Consider the following 20,865-nt stretch of genomic DNA (forward strand, 5'->3'; position numbering starts at 1 on the left):
TCATAATTTGCTCTTGTGAATTAATTTATCACCCTCCCACCTTTCCTCAATGTAAACGTTTATAACATATTATGCTTATAGGTTCTGTAGATATTGATGGCATTAGTCAGGCAAGCCTTTTTAAAAAGCTGTTACTTGTTTTATTCAAATGTTCATCAGTACAAGCTTCAATAATCAATTATAGCCTGATCTACGTGTCATGTACAGAGACACTTGGTGTGAAACTAGTCTGAGACCTCATCTCAGACAGTAAAACGATACCAGATTAGCTTTAATTCTACATTTAAAAAGTGTAGTAACAATAACAAGGTAAGTAACTGTACACCGTGATTTTTGTTGACAATATTTATGAAAAATTACTGCATGTACCGGCCTAAGTGTATGAAAAGAAAATTTGTATTTTTTCGCCGCAAATCATTCGCACAGTACCATGGCGTCTAATCGCTTTCCCGAAGCTCTACGAAGGCTGATGTACCAATGTGAGTCTTTAACCTAGCTTCCGGGTTAAGTCATGGGTTTATGGGTTTGACCTTAAAAATATAGGTGCTATGTCACGGAAGGCACTGGCACAAAAAAGAACCTTCACTGCTCAATGGCCCTAAGGGCCGAGTATAGGTCAAAATTCTTATTTTACCAGTTTTTTTTTCACAATAAAATTTTGTAAAACAAGCCAATTTTTAACATAAGATTTCAAATTTTCTTCTGACATTCTTTCATTATTGAATCGACTCTTCATTCTATATTTATAGATTGTAAAAGAAATAAATAAGATAAGATTATTCAAAATACATGTTTTCTCTGATAAATCACCAAAAAATGCCAACATAATACGTTTGCATGAAACGTTAAATTTTAAAAATATACTAATTTTCCTCCACAAATATGTTGTAATGGTACAAGAAAATAAAAGATGTTCACTATCTTCTGATACATTGCATAACTCACACATTGGTGATACATCTTTATTCCATTTACTTACACTTATATTAGTATTTAACAGACAATTAATCAGTTTATAATTGAATTCTGCAATCTTTTTGTCATACATATTACAAATTTTTGAAATGTATATATTCTTCCATAATGATTAATCTTCTATGTTGAAATACTTATTCCACTTATTCTCATATATTGAATTCTGAAATTTGGATTGAACTAAGTCCGAATAATAAAAATCATTTTTAAAGATTTGATCGATTTAAAACAATTGTTTCTAAACGAATACGAGTCATTATTATGAATGTTGATATAATTGGCATAGGAACAATCAAGCCTTGATTTAAAAGGTCTTAATGTCTTTTTTTAGAATAATATATTCACAGTAAATATTGTTTTTACATTTTAATTTATCCCAAAAGTAATTCATTGCATGTATTTCACCGTTTTCATCAAAAAGATCTTTTACATATGATATACCACTCTTGTTCCATTGTTCAAAACATAATGTTTTAGAATCATATCGGAATAAATTATTGTGCCAGATAAATTGGGATAAAAATTCTTCCTTCAGAATTCTGTTGTTTTGTTTTTTTGGTTTTTTTTTTTTTTTTTTTTTTTTTGCACTTATTAAACATTGAAAATACTTCCACATAAAACTGTGGGAAATTAGTCAATTCCCAGAATTTTGTATCATTCAAATTGCAACTCGTTGTTTTAATGATATCATTTATAGATAAATTACTATTTTCCAATAGACTATTTAAAGTAAAGTGTGTGATTGTATCTTTATCCAATATTCTTCTTACCCACGAAGCTTTCGCGGCAGAAAATTTACTTTCAATATTAACGATTCCTATTCCTCCTTGTTCAATTTTACCGATCAATGTATTTCGTTTAATTCTCTCTCTTTTTTTCCACAGAAAGTTAAAAATGATTTTTGAAACTCTTTTTAAGAATTCTTTATCTGGATTAGGTAAAATAAACGCATTATAAACAAGCTTTGATACCGCTAAAGTATTTATTATTGTACATTTTCCAAATATTGTTAAGTTGCGTTTTCGCCAAACACTTAAGATTTTTTCAAGTTTTTCAAGTTTACTTTTTTTACCAGTTTTTTTTTCATAACACACATCTTTATTATGACCTAAATATATTCCAAGAGATTTAACACTTTTAGTTGCAATTTTTACACCGTATAGATCGTTATTATTGCAATACTCATCACTTAAGGAACCAGTTAAGATACATTCAGTTCTAGATAAATTAAGTTTCGGACCAGCGTCAAATGCTTTTTTTCGAAATCTAAGAATAACAATATGCCAGCAAGATCGTGATTCATACAGTGCTCGTATATATCAAGTATCAGTCTCGCATTTTCTCCAATATATCTTCCTTTGATATATGCATTTTGTTCTTCTCCTATGATTTTTTGATAGGTTGGGATGTAAAGATTATTTAAGATACGATCTTTTTCAGGGGCGAAATTCACAAAAAAAAAAAAAAAAAAAAAAACGAACAAAAAATTAGGAAACCTAATTTTGATTATGTGATTAAATTTTATGCCAGACAATTTTATGGTCAGACTAGCTCAGTTAGTATATGTGCTGACTCTTACACTATCCATACTCTCTTTTTAATGTCGGTGGTTCGAATCCACCTGGTATGACAATTTTCAAGTTTTCATTTTTCGCATTTCAAAGACTATTTAATTTTTTTTTTATAGTCTTGTGCATTTTCTTTCAATTATCTATCCTTTATGCCTGCCCATTCATAATATAAGAAACACTAAAGACAGATCAGATCGTATCATTCCAATATACAGTTGTTAGTCAGGCGGAACAATAATGCTTCTATGGCAAATGTCTGTATTTGGTCTCTGCCGAATTAGGCAAACGAGACTTCACATACATCAGCTGTTTGTGACTTGACATGTGTAAAATAAAAAAATAATATGTACGGCTACAAAGATTGTCATTGTAATGAACGATATTCGGATAATTGTTCACTATGAAATTGATTGTTTTCTCCAGATGACAAAATCCTTAACCCTAAAAGTGCTGGAAGCAAGTTCCCTATCCGTGGATTTTACATAAAATATAGCCGCCTTTTGATAAACTTCGTACAATAAAATTATTTAAATTATGTAAAATTGCAGAACAAAGGAACAGCGCACATACAGCTTGCTCCTAGCACTTTTCAAAATGCATGTAGTACGGACAACAGCTACATGTGTGTCTAAGAAAAATTACAATTTATAGTGAAACGGATATCGTTAAAGTTTTGATATCTTCGAAAGATTGTGTCCATATAAGGCCTATTCTTTTTCGATATAATAAGTTTAATATTTGTTTAATGCATTCAAAAATATGATTCATTTCAATAAGATAAAGCTTATTGCCTGACGTCACGGCGTCACACTCTACTAAGGATTAATATTTCCGATGTTCGAAGCGAAGAGGTCACAGTTAGCCAGCAAAATTTTGTGCATGCTGATTATCATCGGATTTTGTTACATTCGTTTCAGCAACAACAGTTAGCAGAAAACTAACCATATTGCTGATACAATAAATTGATGTATTTATTTTCTTTAGCTTTTTGATAGCAGCTATTTTTTCATGCACGTTCTGATAGGCCATGTCCGTTTGTCTTTTTTTCTGCGTTTCTATACAACTGGATTAGTCCATCTGTCTTCTAGGTAAGGGATGACTAAATCATTTCGCGCCAAAATGTCACGTGTAAGCTTTGCACCCTTTTCCTGGACTAGTCTATTGAATGGGAATGAAAACTGCATGAATTATATAAAGTCTGTTCTTTTTTGTCGGAATCCTGGTAGAGCTTTGGAAAAAAAAAACATATCGGTGATATTATGAAGTGAGTTAGAAGTTACATCATTTAAAGTAATAAAAACGAAAGGAACAAATGGACAGGATATGTACTTGCCAAATATACATCTGATCATACCCACGCCCCCCCACCCCCCCACCCCCCCCCCCCTCTCAAGGGGTTATTCTCCACAGAGTAAAGACTTATGAAAGTGTCCTCTCACATTTTAAAATTGAGAAAGTTTATTCCTTTTTTGGTCGTACAAATGTTTTTGATGTGGACCCCTCATCCCTGGGAAAAACTTCCTGAATCCGCACCTGTCGCCATTCATATATCGCCGTCTTGTTTGTTGGGTCATTTGAGCATATAGGACTTTAATTATTTATCCCACGTTTCCAACAATCGTTGATGCTCTGTCAAACCCAAGAAGGTATTAAACATATCCTGCATGTCAGTCATAACCGTTACGATTCCCAATTTCTGGTAAATATCATATTTTCAGCTGTCTTCCTCAAAGCCTATGCTGTTTATGCAGTTGAATCTAATTTATGTTACCTTTACATGTAGCCATGCTTTTCAGCATTAATCAATTACATTAGTATTTTCCCTCATTTACTTCGTACTAGCTCTAAAGCCATTTTTAGACTCGCAGGGTGAGTTGTTCATCTTTACGTCGCGGGTTCGAATCTACAGCGGGACATGTACACGATTTTATTTTTATTTGAGATACAAACAATCAATACGTTTTATATAAAATGTCTTCTTTTTCCATTCCTCTGATGAGTATCATACAACTTAAAATGAATGCATGATGTTTTGTGCAACACCTTCATAATTTACTCTTGTGAATTAATTTATCACCCTCCAACCTTACCTCAATGTAAACGTTTATAACATATTATGCTTATAGGTTCTGTAGATATTGATGGCATTAGTCAGGCAAGCCTTTTAAAAAAGCTGTTACTTGTTTCATTCAAAAGTTCATCAGTACAAGCTTCAATAATCAATTATAGCCTGATCTACGTGTCATGTACAGAGACACTTGGTGTGAAACTAGTCTGAGACCTCATCTCAGACAGTGCAACGAGACCAAGTTAGCTTTAATTCTACATTTAAAAAGTGTAGTAACAATAACAAGGTAAGTAACTGTACACCGTGGATTTTGTTGGCAATATTTATGAGAAATTATTGCATGTACCGGTATAAGTGTATAAAAAAAATGTATTTTTTCGCCGCAAATCATTTGCACAGTACCATGGCGTCTTATCGCTTTCCCGAAGCTCTGCGAAGGCTGATGTACCAATGTGAGTCTTTAACCTAGCTTCCAGGTTAAGTCAAGGGTTTTATGGGTTTGACCTTAAAAATTTAGGTGCCATGTCACGGAAGGCACTGGCACAATAAAGAACCTTCACTGCTCAATGGCCCTAAGGGCGGAGTATAAGTCTAAAGGATGTATTCACTATGACAAAAGAATTGACTTATAGGAGAGAATAATTTTCCGGAAAGAGTGACATTTGAAAAATAATCTTTATTGGTTGTTTTCTACCGTTTAATGTCTAAATTTTTCAAATTTGTACTTTATACCTAATCTTTATTTTCTACAACTTTACAATAAACCTCCAAAGTTTTCCAAAACACCATTTTGTCCTTTACAGCGTTGATTTTTGTATATATTTTGGCCTAGAAGTCCTTCAGGGCAGGCCTGCCCCTGAAAAAAAAAACTGTGATATTTTGATAGGTTTGGATGTAAAGAATAATTTAAGATAGGATTTTTTCAGGGGCACCCCTGCCCTAGGGTCGAAATTCACAAAAGAAAAAAAACGTACAAAAAATTTGGAAACCTAATTTTGATAATCTGCTTAAATTTTATGCCAGACAATTTTATGGTCAGACTAGCTCAGTAAGTATATGTGCTGACTCTTACACTATCTCATACTCTCTTTTTAATGTCGGTTGTTCGAATCCACCTGGTATGACACTTTTCAAGTTTTCATTTTTCGCCTTTCAAAGACTATTTAATTTTTTTTTATAGTCTTGTGCATTTTCTTTCAATTATCTATCCTTTATGCCTGCCCATTCATAATATAAGAAACACTAAAGACAGATCAGATCGTATCATTCCAATATACAGTTGTTAGTCAGGCGGAACAATAATGCTTCTATGGCAAATGTCTGTATTTGGTCTCTGCCGAATTAGACAAACGAGACTTCACTTACATCAGCTGTTTGTGACTTGACATGTGTAAAATAAAAAAAAAATATGTACGGCTACAAAGATTGTCATTAAAATGAACGATATTCGGATAATTGTTCACTATAAAATTGATTGTTTTCTCCTTATGACAAAATTCTTAACCCTAAAAGTGCTGGAAGCAAGTTCCCTATCCCTGGATTTTATATAAAATATAGCCGCCTTTTGATAAACTTTGTACAATAAAATTATTCGCATTTAAATTATGTAAAATTGAAGAACAAAGCAACAGCGCACATACAGCTTGCTCCCAGCACTTTTCAAAAATGCATGTTGTACGGACAACAGCTACATGTGTGTCTTAAAAAATTACAATTTATAGTTAAGCGGATATCGTTAAAGTTTTGATATCTTCAAAGGGTTGTGTCCATATGAGGCCTATTCTTTTTCGATATAATAAGTTTAATATTGGTTTAATGCATTCAAAAATATGATTCATTTCAATAAGATAAAGCTTATTGCCTGACGTCACGGCGTCAGACACTACTAAGGATCAATATTTCCGATGTTCGAAGCTAAGAGGTCACAGTTAGCCAGCAAAATTTTGTGCATGCTGATTATCATCGGATTTTGTTACATGCGTTTCAGCAACAACAGTTAGCAGAAAAATAACCATATTGCTGATACAATAAATTGATGTCTTTATTTTCTTTAGCTTTTTGATAGCAGCTATTTTTTCATGCACGTTCTGATAGGCCATGTCCGTTTGTCTTTTTTTCTGCGTTTCTATACAACTGGATTAGTCCATCTGTCTTCTAGGTAAGAGATGACTCAATCATTTCGCGCCAAAATGTCACGTGTAAGCTTTGCACCCTTTTCCTGGACTAGTCTATTGAATGGGAATGAAAACTGCATGAATTATATAAAGTCTGTTCTTTTTTGTCGGAATCCTGGTAGAGCTTTGGAAAAAAAAAACATATCGGTGATATTATGAAGTGAGTTAGAAATTACATCTTTTAAAGTAATAAAAACGAAACGAATAAATGGACAGGATATGTACTTGCCAAATATACATCTGATCATACCCACGCCCCCACCCCCACCCCCCACCCCCCTCAAGGGGTTATTCTCCACAGAGTAAAGACTTATGAAAGTGTCCTCTCATATTTCAAAATTGAGAAAGTTTATTCCTTTTTTGCTCGTACAAATGTTTTTGATGTGGACCCCTTATCCCTGGGAAATACTTTCTGAATTTGCATCTGTCGCCATTCATATATCGCCGTCTTGTTTGTTTGGGTCATTTAAGCATATAGGACTTTAACTATTTATCCCACGTTTCCAACAATCGTTGATGCTCTGTCAAACCCAAGAAGGTATTAAACATATTCTGCATGTCAGTCATAACCGTTACGATTCCCAATTTCTTGTAAATATCATATTTTCAGCTGTCTTCCTCAAAGCCTATGCTGTATATGCAGTTGAATCTAATTTATGTTACCTTTACATGTAGCCATGCTTTCCAGCATTAATCAATTACATTTGTATTTTCCCTCATTTACTTTGTCCTAGCTCTAAAGCCATTTTTAGACTCGCAGGGTGAGTTGTTCATCTTAATGTCGCGGGTTCGAATCTACAGCGGGATATGTACACGATTTTATTTTTATTTGAGATACAAACAATTAATACGTTTTATATAAAATGTGTTCTTTTTCCATTCCTTTGATGAGTATCATACAACTTAAAATGAATGCATGATGTTTTGTGCAACACCTTCATAATTTACTCTTGTGAATTAATTTATCACCCTCCCACCTTTCCTTAATGTAAACGTTTATAACATATTATGCTTATAGGTTCTGTAGATATTGATGGCATTAGTCAGGCAAGCCTTTTTAAAAAGCTGTTACTTGTTTTATTCAAATGTTCAGTACAAGCTTCAATAATCAATTATAGCCTGATCTACATGTACGTGTCATGTACAGAGACACTTGGGTGAAACTAGTCTGAGACCTCATCTCAGACAGTAAAACGATACCAAATTAGCTTTAATTCTACATTTAAAAAGTGTAGTAACAATAACAAGGTAAGTAACTGTACAACGTGATTTTTGTTGACAATATTTATGAGAAATTACTGCATGTACCGATATAAGTGTATGAAAAGAAAAATTGTATTTTTTCGCCGCAAATCATTCGCACAGTACCATGGCGTCTAATCGCTTTCCCGAAGCTCTGCGAAGGCTGATGTACCTATGGGAGTCTTTAACCTAGCTTCCGGGTTAAGTCACGGTTTTTATGAGTATGACCTTAAAAATACAAGTCCCATGTCATGGATGGCACTAGCACAATAAAGAACCTTTACTGCTCAAGGGCCCTAGGGGCCGAGTATAGGTCAAAATTTGAAGTCCTTCGCTGGCATATTGTCACGTCTCTATATGAGTGTAAATTTTTTCGAATGGGACATTTAACAATATTTACTTACATTCAGTTTAATTGTCCTTATGAAATAGATTAGAAAACGACAACGGTCAAAACTGCAACGATATAAAATTGTACACATAAATTACAAATCTAAATAGAAAACTGAAGCTTCATTCAAGACATATATACATTGTCTCAAAGTTTATAAAAAGTCTTTATCCGTAACCTTTGTTGTAACTGGCATTTAAATGTTCTTTTATTTTCCTTTAGACAGAACAAAAACAACCACGTGTAAAGAAGAATGAAGAAAATTCTCCTTATGTGCATTTTTCTAACCGTATATGGTCATGGTAAGTGCATTTTAAACAAATGTAACATTTCCCTCTTCCCACTACCCTGTAAAATGCATTGAGAAATAAATCCATGTCAAGTCTTAAGGCTATCTCCAGGCACACTGCTCTTGATATCACACATGCGAAAAGACATAAGCATATTTTCTTTCTCCGTTTTCAACGTTCTCGTTTTGTAATAAAAGATCAACCATAATCTACTGCAATGCGAAAAATGCATGTAATGGCTGTTTCGTACGAATGGGTGGAAGAGAACCCACCAGTTGCTCTGCTGGTTACATGTAAGCCTTGCTGTGACAACATTTACTGCATTATTCAAATTTCCTCTCTTTCGGATATTATCCAAAAATCGGACGAGATCATAGATAGAGTATGATTTGTTTCTGTTACATGTCTTCCTTTTCAATTTTAGTTTTTTTTTGGGAAGAATGATGGGATATCTAGCATTTAAGATAAGAATATTGTATGTTTTAACCGTCCATCACATTTCAAAAGTCTGCCTTCATCGCAGGGATGGGGTCGATTACTTTCAAAAGTAATCGATTAAATTACAATTACTTTGGATTTTAAAAGTAATCGATTACAGGCTGATTACAGATATTTTTTAAAGTAATCAATTACATCTGATTACTTTTCCTTCATGTAATCATAATAACCTATGACTACTTTAGATTACATTAAGTTTTATGTTTTTATTTAATATTCAAGGACAACGTCATGCTTTTATTCTTCCTATTTTAAATATCATTAATATTTTTAAGATAGATTTCAGACAAAGTTTGGTTGTATATGTCTTTATATAGAAGCATGATATTTATCTTATAATACCTGAATTCCATCTTTAATACATGAGCCTCGTCGGATAGAAATCGACCTTATCGTATGCAACGCCATAATGAGAAAAAAGGGAATAAAGTTGAGAAAGATTTCCCGGTAATTTTACTACACATGGTTTTCACGTTAAGGAATGTTTTAGACATCGTCAACTGCAGTTCAAAGATTTTTTCTTCGAAAAATCTGATCATTTTAAACATGTACTAATAAAATAAACATATTTTAAATGTATTCCCCTTCGTAGAGCCTTATTTTTTTTTTTATTGTTACCATGGATCAATGTAAAGACAAGCAAGAGGGATGCCGAGTCCGACCTACACTTTTTTTTTCAAACCGCAGAAGACGTAAGGCCATATCTAACACCAGATAAATAATAAGTTGGTAGACATATAGCGAAGAAAAAATGGCATTGTGCATTACTGAGGAAGTACGGAATATATTTTTTATTGTAGTTTAGAGTATAAATTTTAGCCAGAGGAGACGTAATCTGGTACAGAAAATCGCACATGTACTGATGCAGTAATAGCCTAGTGTTTGAACTTCATTTACTATTCATCGTGTGACGTATTCATTCATTCACGATTAAATTCGCAATATTATATTAGATATACTTAAATGTTTCATGTCTTTGAATGAATTTACGTGTATTTTCGAATTTATCACAGAAATTAACCAACCAACCAAAACAAAACAAACAGAGCTCTAGGCATATCGATTCAGTGCAAAATGTACAAAGGCCACGATTCAACAACTTTTAAAATGCATTTTTCTAATTACAATATCAAGAGATATCAAGAAACAATTAATACCGGTAAGGTAAGGCAATTTCTTCATATGTCAGTAATTCCCAAACGGAAACACGTATTGTCCGAAGCGACTGGATACGATAAATTGTGCAAGTTGCTTCCCTTTGACACAAAAAAGAGGCTCAACACGGGGAATCATTTAATTAAAAAAAAAGATGTTTTTTTTTCTCTCTATCTTAACTTTTGTCTCTCTTCCATTACCAGATTTTAAGTTAATTTTCGTTAATATTTCACTCCTTATTTTGCAAGTTTATAAAAAATACCGACGATGGATTTTCTTTGATTTTTAAACTTCTTTAACTTGGCTGGCGAAAATGTAAGAAGATGGGCCCGATTTGTAAAACATATCCTTCTACGTCATTAATATTTAAAAGAGTTGTAAACCAAAATTTTACTCTACAGTCGGATGTAAAAAAAAATAGTTTTGTGAAAGGTGTTCTGAAATATTCAGCATAATGTTAAGTATTTTGAACCCCGTTAATACCAAACTTTTTCCAAAAATCATATCTTGAGCAGCTGGATTTCACCTGTTCGTGAATAACAGGAATATGGTTTCGTTTTGTACTAAGACTTTCACTTATAACATCAAAACGTTCTCTACATTATAAATTTCTTCTACAATTCTCTTTTTTTAAAAGAGAGGGTGGATACCCACAACAGATAACTTAATTATTAATCTCATTTTTTTTTTATTGATTTATTTTATTTACAAAATCATAAAACAAACAATTATGAAATGTCTATAATTTTATAAGTGTTGTGTTGGACTGGGTTAGGAACGGGATAGCAGAATGTTGTCGATGCGTACGCCGCGTGCCTTCATACATATTATTTTTCTCTAAAGGAGAGTTATTTTTTTTTGGGGGGGGGGGGGGCTTCCTACCTAATAAAATGAGCTTACTTTTAGACACAGCGCTAGTATCACACCATGTTTGATTTCACGAAATCACTATGTATATACAGATGGATGTGATTTTTTAAATTTAAATTAAGAATAATTATTGTAGCATGATTTAAGTTGTGATTTTATTGGCTGCATGGTTCATGTATTTTCTGTAAGAAACTAGGTATTTCTGCGATCGAATCCGAATCCCTGTAAATTTGGACTCGATCTCATTGGTTCCCTTTTCCTTTACATGGTGATTACGTAAAATCAAACATAGTGTGTTAACTAACTTGCATGCTTTGAGGATGCAGGCTTTATCAAACGTAAAAGCAGCATGGTATAGATCTACATTTTGTTTATTGGAAGTTATTCATAGAGACAAAGCTGTCGGTACGAAAAAAAGACAGAAAAGTAGAAATTAAAGATCTTGGTGGGGGTGGGGGTGTACGTAGTGTATTCGCTTTTTAAAGGATTTAAAATACAGTTAACATAGTTTTTGGGATTGTACATCATGATCCTCTGTTTTTGTCATTTATTAAGCAATTCTTTTAACTTAGGCATGATGACCGCTTGGATTGCTACGCGTTGACAGGTGCCCTACCGAACAACTGAGAATAAACCATGACGTCACAATTGAATCGTGAAAAACCACGATATGCTCAGAGTTAATTTTGCAAACATACCAATTTCAAAATGTAATAACTTTATTATAAATGAAGATATTTTGATTCCGTTTTCAGTTTTTGTAATGGTTTTACATGGACCATTAAAAAACACAAAAATCTAAAATTCGATAAATTTTGCCATAAGGTCGATTTCTATCCGACGAGGCTCACATGTAAATATCTCGTTACTATTGAGAGAATTAGAAAAAAGAATTTATTAAAGTTTTTTTTAATAAATCAAACTAAACATAATGATAGTAGGGATAAAGGGATTCGATAGGGAATTGTTACACAAGTAATTGACATTCCTGACGAGTGATGGACTTTTCAATTAAACTGCCAATTATTACCTGGTGGATGTTTTTACTAGAATTAACACATTGACTGGACAAGCATGGATAGTTCAATAATTACTATTACCCAAGCTGACCTAATTTTAGTATACCTGTGTTTTATGACTAATTAATTCACGTATCTTTTATGTACATTGTGAATCAAAAAAAGTGATTTTTAGAATACGCCTCAATAAAGGAACATTTGCTATAAAAAAGATTTTTTCAAAGACTTACAGGGAATACAAATTGTTGCATTACACGCATGTTCATTAATTGAAACAAAAATAATTCAAACTTTAAAATGATCCTGTAGTAATTTTCTATCAGTTTATACATATATCTTGTCAAAAATAGCGAATTGCTAAGCTGCTAAAGTATTTTGAACTGACTACTGAATATAGCAAGAAACTGATAGAATTTACTCATTGTCTGGACAATAGACCTGATTACAAGCATTTCTGGAGGCGTAAGAAGAAGATACTTTATTAAATATAGCTTAATAACTTTTTTTAATAAAATATATTTACAAGGAAAAATATTCACTGAAAATCATCAAAAATAATGATTTTATGAACTTTGCTTTAATAATTGTAATCATAAAGTAATCAAAAAGTAATCATGATTACAGGACTTTTTTCGGAGTAATTGATTAGATTACGATTACTTGTAATCAGAAAAATGGGTGATTACTGATTACTCATGATTACTTGGCGAACTGTAATCGATTACAGCTGTTTACGATTACTGATTACGATTACCCCATCCCTGCTTCATCGATTACTGGTTTCAAACATTGCTGTTTTGTTGTAGAGGTTTGTTTTAACGAGGCCCGATCTAGTTGAAAATTACGAAAACGGAATGATAAAAATTTTTAATTTTTGGAAATATACTTGTGTGTTTTATGCTTAGAAAAATTAGAATGAAATTTTGTTACCTTGACTTTATTGTAGTGAAATGGGGGTATTGTCAATATATGGGCCATTTTTTCGTGTTTTTATACACAACTACATACTAAAACTCTTCAATAAACATAGAAATTTACAAATAAAAAAAAAAAATACATGGTGAAATTCTTTGTTTTTCACATATGTAATGCAAATTTCATTCTTCTTATACAAAATGAAAAGAAAATTGGTAGCCTTCATTGCAGTGAAAAGGGGGCATGTCAAAACACAAAATTTGGATTTTTTCATCCAACTACGTATTTTATAGGTCGCTATAGGTTTACATAACACCAACAAACATTGCAATACTGTATTAGTTTCTAAAAATAAATAATTTTTACATTATGAAATAATTTTCTCGCGATGCTTAATTTTTCTCTCAACACGCAACATTGTTTTACGTGGAAAAAAAGGGTAGAGGGGGGAGAGGGATTAAAGGCGAGAAAAATTGCGATTTTTACTAATATCATGTTATATATAGAAAAATAAAATATTCAGGGGGTTCAATTTAACTGACTTATGGACTTATTTCATTTTTTAAAACTTCAGATAATCCATGCATATTTAAGTCCGTAATAAAAGGGGTGTGTATAAAGACTTCAACATGTTCAAAGAGAAAGACTAAAATCGTTTACTTTAATTAGTTGCAGTGTTTTTTTTTTAAACTCACAAATTGAAATAAAACAAGATAAATTAATGAATCTGTACCAAAAAATTGATCCCTCAAAATTGATAAGGTTCCAAATTTGTTTATTTATTTAAATATTCAAAAAAAAAAAGAAGAAATGCCAGCTTTCAATGCATAGTCTGTAGAACTACCAGGTAAGCAAGATCAGCGAAACATTTTAGCGCAATATGACGTCATTTTAATTGTGACGTTATTGTGTTTTATTGTTACGGCAGTCAAAGGTATTGTGACGTGCCTGAGACGACGCTGCGTAAAAACGTATGCGCAGATCAAGTAGATCGGGCCTCGTTAATTTAGTAATGTGTATTTACAATGAAATACTTATTTCTTGACAGTCCTTATGATTTGAGTTTCTACCTCTTCAATTTCTTCATCAATCAGTCCTCCTATGAGTCTTTTCATGAATTTTAGTCTGCATATAAGTAGAAAGCGATTCCTCTATGATTGATCTTGAACAAGTCGTATCCCAGGTTTCTGGGTTTAAACAATTCTGAATATCATTAGATCATCTGTTTCTGTGAGAACGAATATGAAAAAAAGACAACTTCTCTGTTCGACTTTCTTCTTTTCATTATCAGTGTCTTGCATTTCCACTTCATGTTTGGCAACTGTGATTCGTCCTAATAAAGACAGATATTATCCCCTTGTAATTTTGAAACAGACTATCTCCAGGACATCATATTTGCAAAATTGAAAGGACATAGGAAACGATTCCTAACGCCATACTTTTACTTTTTAAACCCAAAGCTACATATAAAAGAATGCTAAATTACGAGTAGTTATATTTTCTGACCTTTGTTCTGTTGTAAACAAAAGATAAAAAAGAATTCCAATTGTTACTTTTCTTACCCGCTTATCGTTCTTGATTTTGTGGTTTTATAAAGTTTAATTATATTTTATTTTTGAGAATATAAACGCGTGTCTGTGTTCAAATAAGTTATATGATTTCGTAGTTTCTTCATTTCAATTTGAACAAGTCGTTAATAAATAACGCCAACTGTAAACTTGGCTTGAAGATGACCCTGATGAATATTCTGTAACAATTACCCCTTCATCTTCCAAATACTTACTCAATATAACTCAAAACTTCAGAAACAAATTAAGATGATTTTCTATATTAAATACAAAATCAAAAGGATTTTATCGTCTTTTGAAGAAAAAATATTAAATATCCTTTTTAAATCCAGGTAAATCGCGAAATGCAACAACAATAGAATGATGCATTAAGATTAACATATATCAACTTACAGTAGAAATTTGATTAGGCCTATAGAAATATAAAAGGAAATTTTAATAAGTGTGTAGGGAATATCCATCATATATACTCCAAAAATTAACACGGGGACCAGTGATATTGAAGTCCATGATAAGCGTGTACTACTTAAATATTCAGCATGTTTAAAGTTTCGTATTCTTTGGTCTGAAAGACACATATTGCTGCAATATCGATATAGCAGTAGAATCCCTGAGCATTTGACAAGAGATCATGATCGTATTCTCGTACAGAAAGATAATGCATTATTACAAATACTAATAAAACTAGAGGTACTGTGAGCAATGAGCTCACTAAATGATACCCCCGCCTCCCATAATGTCCATGTGTTGCTATATATTGTTTTATGGTAATGTGTGAAGAGGAATAACTCGTCCTATCAAATGTTATCCAGAAGCTTCTATATGTACATCATGTAACGTTATAGGCTAACATATAATGGCAATGTCCATGTTTTGCTATTGAAACCTAAAATATGTGTCGGAAAAATGTAAAATAAGAGGTGCACAATGGCAATATGTAATAAAGATTCTGTGAAAGTTTCATTAAATTTCACTCTGTAGTATAAGAGGAGCTGCGGATAAGAGAAAAAGCGTAGCAGACGACGGACGGATGGACGGGGCGGACGTAGAGACTGGCGGACGGAAATCCCTATTACTATATACCCTCCCACTTTTCAAGCGGGGGTATAAAGAAATCAATTTTAAGTTCAGGCAAATAAGATTCTTACAATACAGTCACATTGATATGTACTGCTCTTTGATATAAGACTGTCAAAATACTAAATATACTGAAAGGAAAAAGAAATGCAGGGTAAACTTTTGAGGTGAATTAAATTTGTTTTTCTTTAATAACTTTTTAGTTTTTCTAACTAACTTTTAAAATCATCTCTCAAAGAGATATTACCAAATTCTCATATGATTTTGTGTAATTATTCATGAGTTATTGAAGCTCAAATGACGATACCCCCCAAAAGGGAAAATCGAAAACTCTCATTATCTTCAATGTCCATCTCGTGCATCTGTCAGAGTCTTATTTCTCCTTTGCATGGAATTTCATCAGAGTGTTTATCTTTCAAACCCTGGCTATATTTAGCATGGGTAACCACGCAAAAAAATAAGAAACGGCGCGCGCATGCGCCAGTGAGAGGAATACAACAGTAAGTTGACTGGCTCAAAAAACCAAATTGCGGAATTGTTTTCTTTCAAGTTTCGTATAAATGTAATGATTATAATCGTGTTCACTGTAAATTGGCTGTTTTTGTGGTAGTAAGGTGGCGATTTAAGAGATGGCAGGACGAATAACCCGCTCGTAACATGGCTCTGATTCGCGTTAACGTCATCGTCACGGTTGATTGAAATCCACTCCAGACCCTCTCTGACAACGGCTAAAAAGTTTTATGGGGGAAAATTTACAAGAGACTGCTTAGTAAACTGTTGTTGCCTTTTCAATTAATTAGGCAATTCGAAAACAAGACCCATCGAACTTCCGTAAAGTGTGCCAAGATTGCAATAAATTCATAATGTCTCTTAATATTGAAAAACGATGTGCATACCTCATATACATCAAATAATGCAACAAGATTTGTGGACAAACACGTCGTTATCAAATTGCACATGTTTTGGTTTTTTTAGCGTTTTCCCTACGTGACGTCATAAATTTTACGGTTGAGTAATTCTGAATACTGATTTTGATGCGCAGTAACTAAATTTCCCATCTGACCAATTTTCGTAATTTTCGGTCATGTGGTCAAATTTTTATCGACAATTATGCTACCCTGCGTTTCTTTTTCCTTTCAGTATATAAGGTGTATGCCGGTGTATTTTATCGATTTCTTATCTATTCTTTAAATCCCTTTTTCATACATTTCACAGGTGTGTTTTTACTTACTGAAGCCATGATATATTTCTTGATTTTCTTTCTTTGTAGGCTACGATGTTTTGTTTTGTTTGAAACTGAGTCGTTTATACTTACCAGCGCATACTATACACGTTTAAGATATTTAGTTCTTGTCCTAGTTGTTTTATAAAATCAAAAAAAAAATCATCTAAGAAAATGTTACGTTTCGAGAATTCCCTTTTACAAAAAGTATTGGAAATCGAAAATTAAGGGGAGGGGGCGCAGATTTTTAGACAGGAGATGGGGTAGAGTGTTGTACATGAACAAGTGAATATAAATAAACGCTGTCAAATAACTAGAATTGATTTAATTGAATAAAACATTAACACAATAAAAATTTCATGTTTAACTTCACATTAAAAAAAACATAAAAGCTAAAGGCCTTATTTATCATATAGGTGGCTCATTCACTATGTCTTTATTGTCCAGAAAAAAATGAATCATTGACCACGTTGAACTCTTGGTGATAAAACAATACATGTTGTAAATAAATGCCCTATATAAAAAAGTGAATTAAATCCCACTCTCCCATCTTTCTCCATTTCGATTGCTTTATCCTTTCTCTCAATTGGTCAAAGTGTCAAATGATGCGAATAATTACTGACTGATAAAACATGCTAAAAATCTTGCAAATATGCGATGGAATTTATAAAAAAAGAAATACCAGCCTGTTTGACGATCGTATGATAATACAAGGTTTCAGTCATGATGATGATATTTCTTAAAATTAAGCTGCAAAATGACTTGACAGTTTGTAAACATTGCTAAGCCTTGAATAGCAACTTGGCCTTTCTGACGTCATACCGGTATGTTAAGGGAGATTAGCGACGCATGTCAAAGCCTTTTTCCTGAAATGATTGACGAAAAAGTATCAACAGTCCCGCTCAAAGTTATCATGTTGTATGTTTTATGGTTGATGTAATGACATTGTCAGCAAATACAATTTATTTATGAGTCAAATGTTGACTGGCGTTTTCCATACTATTTATTTGTCCATTATTTATACTTTGAACTGACGACTGATTTTCCGTTATTTTCCGATCATGATAAGGGGTACCCGGCGGGTGTGACCGGTTGACAGGGGTTGCTCACTCCTCCATGGCACCTGATCCTTCCTCTGATGTTCTGGAACCCTGTGTTTGCTCTGCTCCTATTTTGTTTTGTTTATGGACTTTGAGATCGAATATTTGTTGGATTATTGATCTTTAATACTATTCATTATCTCCGTATATTTCATTTCTTCCATTTTTTTTATACTGAAAGCCTACTGTATTGAAAGCAGTTTTGTGGTAGTAAGTTATCGATTAAACAGGCGGCATGATAAATAACTATTCTTAACGTGGCTATGTTATGCGGCAAAGTCTTCGTCAGGGTTAGTTGAAAACCATTCCAAGCTTTCCCTGACGACAGATACGAAGTCTATGGGGGGGGATTCAAAAGATCTACTCAAGAATCCTCTGCTCTGTAGCCTTTGTCCTAACTTAGGTATTTTAAAACCCAGAGATCTTTATCGTCTGTAAATAATGCAATACAATGTGTGTATATCAAATGCATCAAATTGTACAAGATGTGTTAGCAAATATTTTGTATTCAGTTTGTACGCGTTTTTGGCTTTTAAGCACTTTCTCTTCCTGACGTCAAACATTAAACAGTCGAGTAATCATGAACACTAATTTTAGTACATAGTACGTAAGATTTTCATTAAAACAGTTTGCAAAATTTTCGGTCATGCTTTGATGCTTGCGCATTTTTTTTCCTTTTGGTATATTACAGAACTCGATTTACAAAGGGAATAACTATAATGATAATGAATACTCAAAGCTCGTTACATCGTCGCAAACCACGGCCAAAATGTACGCTCCTCTCCCATCTGGCCGTGGTTGAAAGAGGAGAGAATTCTTCGTAGGTCATTAAAATATTGACCTATGCGAGTAAAGCATAGTTTGATGATGAACTTTATCGCGACCTTTCAATATGCAATCGCATTAGAGGAAATATTTCTTGTACACTGTTGACATCAGTTGTTGATTTTGATTGCGATCGAAACAAAACTTGCCACTGACTGAATATGACGTCACAATAGAGAGACGTAAATATTCAAGATTACGACACTTTTTGTGATCAAGCAGCCACGGGTAGGAGCGAGCTACATGTATATATGCGGACTCCGGACCATGGCTTGAGACGATGAGCTCGTTAGTGCAGATCCTTCGTAGGAAAGAATAGTTATCTTAAAATATAATTGCATCGGTGTGTTTCTTCTAATGATGAGATATGATGCATTTGTAATCAGGAAAATTCTCATCTCTTTACAACAAAATCAAGCTCAGAGATCGAACATTTTCATCATGCATTATCCCCGGAAGCAAATTGGAAAGGGGGGATTAAAAGAGAAAACAAATCAAAGATGGAAAAAAAATTAAGAAACTATAAAAAAGGAAAATTTTCCATTGTCTAAACCCGAAAACCCGTGTATGTTAGAAGTTGGGGCTAAACATACGCCCCAATCTTCCACACCTTTATAATATCTATCTTTGCAGAAAAAAAGGATAAGCCCCTCCCTCCCGTTCTGTCGCCTATGTCTTGAATGAGTATGAGTATGAATGGGTTTTTATACCGTTTATTTTCCCCTTTAAAACCTTAATAATTTCTATTTTTAGAAAATTAGAATTACATTTGTTCCTTTTGTGTCTATTATATAATAATGTTTACATTATTAACATTATCATTATTATTATAATTTCAGAGAAGATTATTCGACTTCTTCTTATCGGAAAAACTGGTGTAGGAAAAAGCACGACTGGGAATATCATCCTTGGAAGGAACGTATTTAAAACTGGAACATCTCCGAATTCAGTCACAAAAGTGTCCCAAGCAAACGAGACAAGTAATCATGAGAAACAAATAGTGACTGTTATTGACACACCTGGCTTTTTTGACACAACAAAAAAATTAACTGAAATCGAAGATGATATCACGCGGGCATTCATGCTTGGCTATCCAGGATTCCACGCTATTCTTTTTATAATTAAAATTGGTAGGATTATAGAGTTTGAAGAACAGTTTATTGATTTTTTTAAGCAAAGATATGGAGAAAGCATATTTAATTACATCATAATTGTTTTCACGGGAAAGGATGATCTTGACTCTGAAAAAAAGACCATTGATGCGTACGTTCATGAAATTGATAGTCATTCTAAACTAGCTGATTTTATTCAAAAAACAAGGGGTAGATATATTGCGATTGGTCGCCCAAATCCGTCAGCAGACCATAACTTCAATGAAAAGCTTTTTGAAATGATTAATAATATGGTCGAGGAAAATAACAGAAAAGAAAGCCCAATTTACACCCACCAGTTATTCGAATTAAGCAGGAAGCTTAGCGATGAAGAAAAGCAGAAAACACAACTAGAAATGAAAAATGCTGATCTTACAATGAAAAATTCAGAATTAAAGAAACTTGAAAAGGACAAGCTAGAAGAAATGGTGAAAATACTCAATGAAATTGCAAGACAAAATTCAAATCGTTTCAAAATAAATTTGTACTTTCAATTTTCATTTTAGAAAACCAATGTTATGTGTACTTTTAGTCCACTAACTGACTACTTTAAAACCTTTGAATCGATTTCATAAAAGGTAAGTTTGATCAAGAACAGCAAAAAAGATATTTCTGTCAGTATCAGAATTTAAACTTAATTTTTAAAACTAATCAATTTCTCCCTGTTCTGTTTGTCAATGAACAACGATTGAGTGGTTTCATTTTGGTAAAATAAAAAAAAAATAATTAAAACATAATTACCGCACCGAAAGCA

The 20,865-nt window shown here is 32.9% G+C and overlaps 1 protein-coding gene across 1 annotated transcript; it reads left to right on the top strand.

The window, feature by feature from the left end:
• Positions 1-7,952: 7,952 nt before the first annotated feature.
• LOC134254296 (GTPase IMAP family member 4-like) lies at positions 7,953-20,655 on the top strand. Its single transcript, XM_062736824.1, has 4 exons — positions 7,953-8,036; positions 8,644-8,723; positions 19,800-20,539; positions 20,644-20,655. The coding sequence occupies exons 2-4, from the start codon at positions 8,675-8,677 to the stop codon at positions 20,653-20,655; spliced, it is 801 nt and encodes a 266-aa protein (XP_062592808.1). The 5' UTR covers positions 7,953-8,036; positions 8,644-8,674.
• Positions 20,656-20,865: the final 210 nt, after the last annotated feature.

Source organism: Saccostrea cucullata, unplaced genomic scaffold (assembly GCF_032062105.1).
Source record: "Saccostrea cucullata isolate Sc308-1 unplaced genomic scaffold, CSIRO_AGI_Scuc_v1 ctg4620, whole genome shotgun sequence".
In the NCBI taxonomy this organism is placed as follows: Eukaryota; Metazoa; Mollusca; class Bivalvia; order Ostreida; family Ostreidae; genus Saccostrea; species Saccostrea cuccullata.

Excerpts from the sequence above, each read along its gene's own strand:
- LOC134254296 (XM_062736824.1), top strand. The coding sequence starts at position 8,675 with ATGAAGAAAATTCTCCTTATGTGCATTTTTCTAACCGTATATGGTCAT. Across the intron at positions 8,724-19,799 it reads TCTAACCGTATATGGTCATG|AGAAGATTATTCGACTTCTT; the intron begins GTAAGTGCATTT and ends TTATAATTTCAG.